The following is an 8,453-nucleotide window of genomic DNA, read 5'->3' as shown; positions in this document are numbered from 1 at the left end:
GTCACATGATCTTCAGAAATCATTCTAATATGCTGATTTCCTGCTGAGAAACATTTCTGATTATCATCAATGTTGAAAACAGTTATGCTGCACAATATTTTGTGTAGTTTGGGGTATGACTTAAAAAAAGAGAAATTAATACTTTTATTCAGCAAGGATGCATTAAATTGATCAAAAGTGACAGTAAAGACAATGTTATATGATTTCTATTTCAAATAAATGCTGTTCTTTTCAGCTTTCTATTCATCTGTGAATCCTGAAATATAAAATGTATAATTTTCCACAAAAATACTGGGCAGCACAATTGTTTTCAACATTGATAATAATCAGAAATGTTTCTCGAGCAGTAAATCAGCATATTAGAATGATTTCTGAAGATCATGTGACACTGAAGACTGGAGTAATGATACTGAAAATACAGCTGCGCATCACAGAAATAAATGACAGTTTACTATATATTCGTATAGAAAACAGCTATTTCAAATTATAATAATATTTCACTATTTTAAACTTTTTACTGTATTTTTGATCAAATAAATGCAGCCTTGGTGAGCAGAAAAAATCTTAATTCCAAATTGGAGTTGGAATGATGTTTCTCCTGAAAGAGACATTAAAGCAGACACAAATGGGTCAGTTGTTGACATGCATTAAGAGTACGAAGCTATTTTTTAAGAAATGTTTGAGTTCATATTGAGACGGTTATGTTTCTTCATCTCTGGTGTTTGATGATGGATTGGGCTCTTTAAGCTCTTTCAGGGTGGCAGCAGCACTTGAGCTCAAGTCCAAATCGAGACCCGTCACATCCATTACAGACAAATCCATCTCCCTCTCTCATTCTGATCCAGCAGCCTGATCCAGACATTCACAACAGCACTTTAACACTGGTTAATGAGGTTTAGAAAAGCTGCTCTTGACCTGAATGTCATCTTTAACAGGTTCGCTGTCCATTTCTTCCTTCGACTTAATTAAACTCAGTTAAATAAATTCAGATGCTGCTGTCTGTTTGTGTGTTTTGTTTTGCGGTGGAAAATTAAATCTGCGACTTTCAGATTGAAAAACGATGCTCTTGGTAGATTAAGACGAATTTCTTCCGATTAGCCTGAATTTTTGCCAACATTTACATTTGCATTTATTCATTTAGCAGATGCTTTTATCCAAAGTGATTTATAAATGAGGAGTATTACAGAACGAGGGATTCATCAGCGGGAGACAGTAGCATTTAGAAATACTGCAGTAACGTACAAGTGCTGCCATGAATCTCAGCATATTCACTTCATAATAATATGAAGCACAGACGACAACAACGGCTACACACAGTCCTACACAACAAGCCATCTGTGGCCTTTAACACGGATACACTGTCAAACCATCACATTTATTAAACTTTAATACAGTCTTTAGAATCTTCTTGAGCGCGAGACCGAGAGAAAGACCTTATTGATCAATATTTCAGCGTAACCTTACGATCGGTTCAAAATGCAGACCTGTATACGGTATAGAAAAACATACCATAATGTCAAACATTAGCATAATGCTGCATGTTGGGATTATAAATAAATATGGATCATTGGGATTTTTTATTCTTTTTATGGCAAGACATTACAGGAAAAAGTTATTTTTTTCATGCACTGGTCCATTTTTGGGCTACTTTGCTTTTATAACTTCTTATTTCAGACTAGCGGGAAAAACATCCAAAATACACCTTTAAGTGTTTATTTTATTCAGATTTACCAATTTGAGTCTGTAGATGCATATCTTTAAAGGCCATTTCTCAAAATGAGTTTTTATCTCCACTTCAGCAGCACTTATATACACCAAACTTTACAGTTTCGTTCCTGTCTATCTTCTGATGGTTTTTACTGAGGGGTTTGTTCATATATCATTCGCCTGATTTTATGCAACATGTTATTCTTAAAAACATGGTGAAAATGTATTTTTCCTGGTTTGTTGACAATATTTATTGATTTATGGAGTGATAAAAAGAGAAATCCAAAATCCCCTCTATAAAATGTCAACAAAATGTTGAGTCTGGCTTCATCTAATGTTAGATTTCAGTTCTGGAAATGTATGCAAATGAATTAAATTATGTCTTTAATGCATATTTAAACATAATATTGCAGTGAAATTGTAATTGAATCAATTGTCTTAATATAGCGTGATTAATCAGCTACAGAAGCATGGTAATTACATTTTTACCCTATTCACCTGTGGTCTTGCATCTGTAGATTTCCATATCTTTAAAGGCTGTGAGAGTTTATTTATTTTTATTTATTTTATTTATTTATGCATTTAGCAGACGCTTTTATCCAAAGCGACTTACAGTGCATTCAGGCTATACATTTTTTTACCAGTATGTGTGTTCCCTGGGAATTGAACCCACAACCTTCTGCGCTGCTAACGCAATGCTCTACCACTGAGCCACAGGAACCTGAGTTTTCTCCATTTCAGCAGCATTTACATCAAACTTATATTCTGAAGAGTTTTACTGAGGGGTTTAGATATCATTTGCTTAGTTTATATTACAGTACATTTTATTCCTAAAAACATGGTGAAATTTTTTTTTTTTTTTTTCTGGCTGTTGCCAGTATTTTCTGATTCATGCAGTGATAAAAAAATAAATCTAAAATCACTTAACAAAATGAAACAAAAAGTTCCATTCTGGAAATGTATGCAAATTAGTGCATATTTAATTAGATAATGCCTTGTTTGCATATTTCAACATAACAATACAGGAAACTTGTAATACATAACAATTGTCATAATGTACTGTGATTAATCAACTAGGGAAGCATGGTAATTATAATTTTTACCCTATTCACCTGTGGTGTCTTGCATTAATGCAAAAATGTTTTTAGCACTCCAATCAAATCAGTTGATACTGCTTTTGTATTTGTTCAAGTTTAGCACATTGCATGCTCAGTATCTTTTTGTGTCTTTATGTGTGTGTTCCTGTACCTTGTATCTTGGTCTTGGGTTTGCCGCAGGGTTTGGTGGCGCTGACGGTGTTCGGGCAGTTAGCGTCCATCAGCGCTCGCTTTAGCACACCGGTGCGCGTCTTCATTCCAGTGGTCGAGTCACACTCTCCCCAAGCTTGAAAATCATATTTGCACTCACCTGCAAAAGACAAAAACCCACAGCTTGATTTTGACGAGTTCAAATGCAACAAAACTGTGTAAAAAATACACTGCAAATGCAAAAGCAAAACAAACATACATGCATAAACAGGGTTAAAGTCAACACGAAATCCAAATTGACTGTCTCAATGCATCTTCCTGGTGTTATTGTGAAGGATTCATCAGTGCATGTTATTCTGAAAAAATAAATGTTTGTCTTCATAATCTTGAACAAGTTTTCAGCTGCCGTCTCCAATCCCTTTTCAACCATCTGTCATACGGAGAAACTTTTCAGCATGCAATAACTCCCAAAGTTTAAAACCACAGTTTTTCTTGTTGAATATCCTGTTTCACTTGGAAATACATCAGATTATAGAAGTAAAACGGGTTGCGGGCTACACAAGGGAAAAGAAAACACAATCCAGGCTACATTAAATACAGGTTCACTTACAGTGAGGTTCATGCCGAGCACAGTTTGTTCATTTTGCGAGGTGAATTATTGGCTGCCGAAAGCATGAGACCATCGAAATGCAATTTTACACGATAAACAATTTAGGTTCTGTGTTGGGTTGGCACTTGACGGCTAATGTAAAATCGGGATCCTGAAGCAAAACCAATTGCAAAGCCCTGATCTATGCTCTCGTTCCTGTATCTCTTGTCTCATTTCATCTTTCATTCTTTCTGTCCATGCGTTGGAGCGATTTCTCTCGGTCTCTGCCGGAATGGATGGGGGTTAAAACGGCTTCAATCGAGCACAAAATTGTCTCTAATAGCATATTTAAAGGCAGAGAGAATGTAATTACATGCAGCAGCCCTCCGGCTGAATGGCCGCTGTCCTCAACAGAGACTCAAGAGGAAAAATTCTGCACCAGACAACAGCGTTTCGATGCTAAACTGCGATGACACGGCTGCTGAACTACACAGAAATACACAGAGGATTCATCACTCAATGTTTAGTGTGATCATGTTTTATTAAGTCTGTGATTTCTGATGTTCTTTCAGAGCGAGACGGTCTTCCCGGAGAGAGACTTCTTAAAGAAAACACCCTACAGTTTCAGTGTTTGTTGATAGTTTATGTGCATACCTACAAATCCCGAGGGAAGGTGGCATATGCTTTCACACACACACACTCACACACACACACAGTGGTATATTCTGCCAGCTTGTTTCTGGCTCTCACTGCAGTCGTGTCATTTCTGAGGACAGAATTCTGTGAGAATATCCATCTTGTTACTCCACAGCGCTGGCTTATTTACCCTGAGCCCTGTGTATGTGTGTGTGTGTAACCTGTGTTTGTGTGGCTTCTCACCTCCAAACTGCTTTTTCCAGTTGCAGGGGATTTTGCAGCGCTGGGTTTTGATGGTCTGTTTACAGTCGGTGCCGGTGCGTGTGCCCTCTCTGGTGCCCAGGCCGCAGTCACCCTCGTTAGCCACACACACGCTCCACTGCCACTCGCCACAATCCGATTTACGCTCTTTCTTACCTGTCAGAGTGAGAGCACACACACTTTCATGTTGCACCGTACAATTGTAGGCATGAGAGCCAGAGAGAGTGTGTGGGTTGATATAGAGCAGCGTGAGGTGATACAGAGCAGTGTGTGTGTGGAAATATAGAGCACTGTGGGATAATATAGCAGAGTGTGGGGAAATATAGAGTACTGAGAGGTAATTCAGAGCAGTATGGGGCATTACAGAGCAGTGCGGTTGATATAGAGCAGCATGGTTAGTACAGAGCAGCGTTGTAATATAGAATGGTGTGGGCAACAGAGCAGCATGGGATAATATAGAGCAGCATGGTGTAATACAGAGCGGTGTTTGTGAGATAAAGCAGCATAATGCTGGGTACACACCACAATATAATCGGGCTGATTTTGGGCCGATTTCTCCCCTTCCTATAGGAGCAAAACGGTTAAATCTAGGATTTTTTGTCCTCATGTTTGTGGTCTCTCACATCTTGAAGATCTTATAAGATTTTAAAAATCTTTTAGTGTGTACCCAGCATAAGGTAATATAGAGCGGCATGGGTGATATAGAGCAGTATGGAGTAATACAGAGTGTTGTTGGTGATATGGAGCAGTATGGGGTAATATAGAGTGCCATGGGTGATAAAGAGCCATATGGGGTAAAATGGAGAGGCATGGGTGACACAGACCAGTATGGGGTAATACAGAGCGGCATTAGTGAATATGCATAATTAATCTTTCATAATGTCTACAATTCGTGTGTTATAATGAGAGGATTCGTGAGCACGCATTTTCATTTAATTTCAGCACTGCATTGCTCAATGCTGCAAACACGTGCTACAGCCTAAATAGAAACTCTGCATATACTTGCACCTGTTAATCGTTTATAGGCATGGGTGATATAGAGCAGTATGGGGTAATAAAGAGCGGCATGGGTGATATAGAGCAGCATGGGGAATATATAGCGGCATGGGTGATATAGAGCAGTATGGAGTAATACAGAGCAGCATGGGTGATATAGGGCAGTATGGAGTAATACAGAGCGGCATGGGTGATATAGAGCAGTATGGGGTCATACAGAGTGGCATGGGTGATATAGAGCAGCATGGGGAATATATAGCGGCGTGGGTGATATAGAGCAGTATGGAGTAATACAGAGTGGCATGGGTGATATAGAGCAATATGGAGTAATACAGAGCGGCATGGGTGATATAGAGCAGCATGACGTAATACAGAGCGGCATGGGTGATATAGAGCAGTATAGGGTCATACAGAGCGGCATGGGTGATATAGAGTAGTATGGGGTAATACAGAGTGGCATGGGTGATATAGAGAATCATGGGGAATATATAGCGGCATGGGTGATATAAAGCAGCATGGAGTACTACAGAGCAGCATAGGTGATATAGAGCAGCATGGGGAATAAATAGCGGCATGGATGATATAGAGCAGCATGGAGTAATAGAGAGCGGCATGGGTGATATAGAGCAGCATGGGGAATATATAGTGGCATGGGTGATATAGAGCAGTATGGGGTAATACAGAGTGGCATGGGTGATATAGAGAATCATGGGGAATATATAGCGGCATGGGTGATATAAAGCAGCATGGAGTACTACAGAGCAGCATAGGTGATATAGAGCAGCATGGGGAATAAATAGCGGCATGGATGATATAGAGCAGCATGGAGTAATAGAGAGCGGCATGGGTGATATAGAGTATGGGGTCATACAGAGCGGCATGGGTGATATAGAGCAATATGGAGTAATACAGAGCGGCATGGGTGATATAGAGCAGTATGGGGTCATACAGAGCGGCATGGGTGATATAGAGCAGTATGGGGTAATACAGAGTGGCATGGGTGATATAGAGCAGCATGGAGTAATACAGAGTGGCATGTGGCAATACAGAGCAGTAAGAATAGAAGAGATAGAGCAGTGTTGGAAATTATAGATTATGGGGGTAGTATAGAGCACGGGGGATAATATACTGTAGAGGAGCAAGGGGAAATTTAGATCAATCTGGGGTGATACAGAGAAATGCAGGAAATATAGAGTCATGTGTGGTGATATTGTATGTATACAGTATATTGATGGATAATATAGTGCATTGAGAGGTAATATAGAGCAATGTGGGCTAATAGGGTAATATATAGTAGCACATGGGGTACTATAGAGCAGCACAGAATAATACAGACAAGTATGGGGTTATATATACAGCAATGTATGGTAAAATATAGCAATATGTGGCAATACAGAGCAGTAAGAGTAATACAGAAAAGAAAATGTTCTGTTACCGTGTTTCTCTGTTTTTCCACCATCTGCCAGCGTCAATGTGACAGTCAGGAGGGCCAGTAAAGCCACACACACCCAACGCTGCTGCATGCTGGGAAAAAAATAAATGCACATTAAGTGTATGGCTCATAATACAACAAAACAAACAGCGTGCAAATATCGACCTGTAAAATGCTTCATCAACATACATGCAGAGACTATCTTTCTCTCTCTTTCTTTCAGTCATTCTCTCTCTGTCTCTCAGGAGGAAAAGTAAAGGTGGATTGAATAATTAGAAAGCAATTTTATCCCAAACGCTCGGCTGCACAGTTACAGTAGCAGTGCAGCCCATCGGCGACATCACCTCCATTTCAATTACTTATGAGCCTCCCTCTCTCCCTTTCTCTCCTTTTCTCTTCCTATTTCTGGTTGGCTGATTTCCTGCTGTGCCCATAAGCATTGGTTTACTGGACTTTTTTCCTAGTTCTGCCTCATGTTAAAGACACTCAGCCATTTTCTCTCATCGGGTGAATCTCACGAAATCTGTAAATTACATGTCCAGGTCAAATTTAAATAGAATGAAGCCTATATTTAGAAAGATGTATTATTTTCAAGACAGTTAAGCACATTTCCTTCAATTTTCCATAATCCAACATCATTGCTGTGATGTGGGAAAAAATGGAACGTATTTATACATTATGCTAGTATCTGTTGCACTGCTTTTTATTCATGCAGATTTTAATTAAAACAGTATTGCATTACTGTAATGAGAATGTAATAGAATTATGGGAATTATAAAAGATTCCAGATGCAAAAGTAAAACACCCAGATGTATTACAGTAACAAGCATTTTGGGACAAAATGTGCTGAATTGTTATGAAAATAAGGTCACAATTCCAAAAAAAGAGACCTGGTGATGCTTCTGAGAAATTCGTCCCATCATTTCTGTCTCTATCAGTGCTAATCACGCTGGACGTCTCTCTGCTGGGCCGGAGTGAGCAGCAGGCGCTCGCACACACCTGAGCTGTTCCACTTGAGTCAGACTGTGAAATCGTCAACGCCACATAATAACCGTGATTTCAGTCAGATGGGCAAAAACCTGCCAATCAAAGACTCATGAGTCATGACATATAAAGTGGTTCGGATCGTTAAAACATAATCTGCCCTCCAAACCCTGATTAGCAACACTGCTAGTGAATGTGTGATACAGGATGAGAGAGAGGATTAGCCTGGAGTCATGTGACAGGAGCACTGAGATTTGAGGACCAGACAGCAGGCTTAGGTGCTGCGTAGAGTCCAATTCAATACCCCAATATCAACTGAACAAGGTGCAGTTGAACAGTTGAACAACTGCAAACAAGGTGCATAACTGTAATTTGCATGTTAACTTAAAATAGAATTAACATGGAATGAGTTTAACAAAACCACTTTTGTTAATAATACATTTCTTTAATCTTTTATATGTGCAAATCAATGGTGGAAATTTTCTGCTACGAAAATCAGATATTTATAATGCCTGATATTATACTTATATAACATAAAATAAATGTAAGATAAACGTAAAAAAAAAAACTATACCAAAAATATAAAATAAAAATAAACTTA

At 38.9% G+C, this 8,453-nt stretch overlaps 1 protein-coding gene across 3 annotated transcripts in view; it reads right to left on the bottom strand.

Moving 5' to 3' along the window:
* LOC107658986 (pleiotrophin-like) overlaps positions 1-8,453 on the bottom strand; it is a 36,843-nt gene that overhangs the window by 1,232 nt on the left and 27,158 nt on the right. For 2 of the 3 annotated variants that reach the window (XM_016447744.1, XM_016447743.1), the window contains exons 2-4: positions 6,872-6,960; positions 4,423-4,596; positions 2,956-3,114 (exon numbers count right to left, since the gene is read on the bottom strand). In XM_016447744.1, coding sequence (XP_016303230.1) covers positions 2,956-3,114; positions 4,423-4,596; positions 6,872-6,959 — 421 coding nt within the window. In that variant the 5' untranslated portion in view covers position 6,960. Of the gene's footprint in view, positions 1-2,955; positions 3,115-4,422; positions 4,597-6,871; positions 6,961-7,057; positions 7,080-8,453 lie in introns of those variants that run through there. The other variant, XM_016447745.1, reaches the window with a different exon arrangement.

The sequence above is a fragment of the Sinocyclocheilus anshuiensis genome, unplaced genomic scaffold (genome assembly GCF_001515605.1).
Source record: "Sinocyclocheilus anshuiensis isolate Anshui unplaced genomic scaffold, SAMN03320099.WGS_v1.1 scaffold283, whole genome shotgun sequence".
Classification (NCBI taxonomy): Eukaryota; Metazoa; Chordata; class Actinopteri; order Cypriniformes; family Cyprinidae; genus Sinocyclocheilus; species Sinocyclocheilus anshuiensis.
The sequence above is the reverse complement of the archived record's forward strand: the minus strand, read 5'-3'. Positions and strand labels throughout refer to the sequence as shown.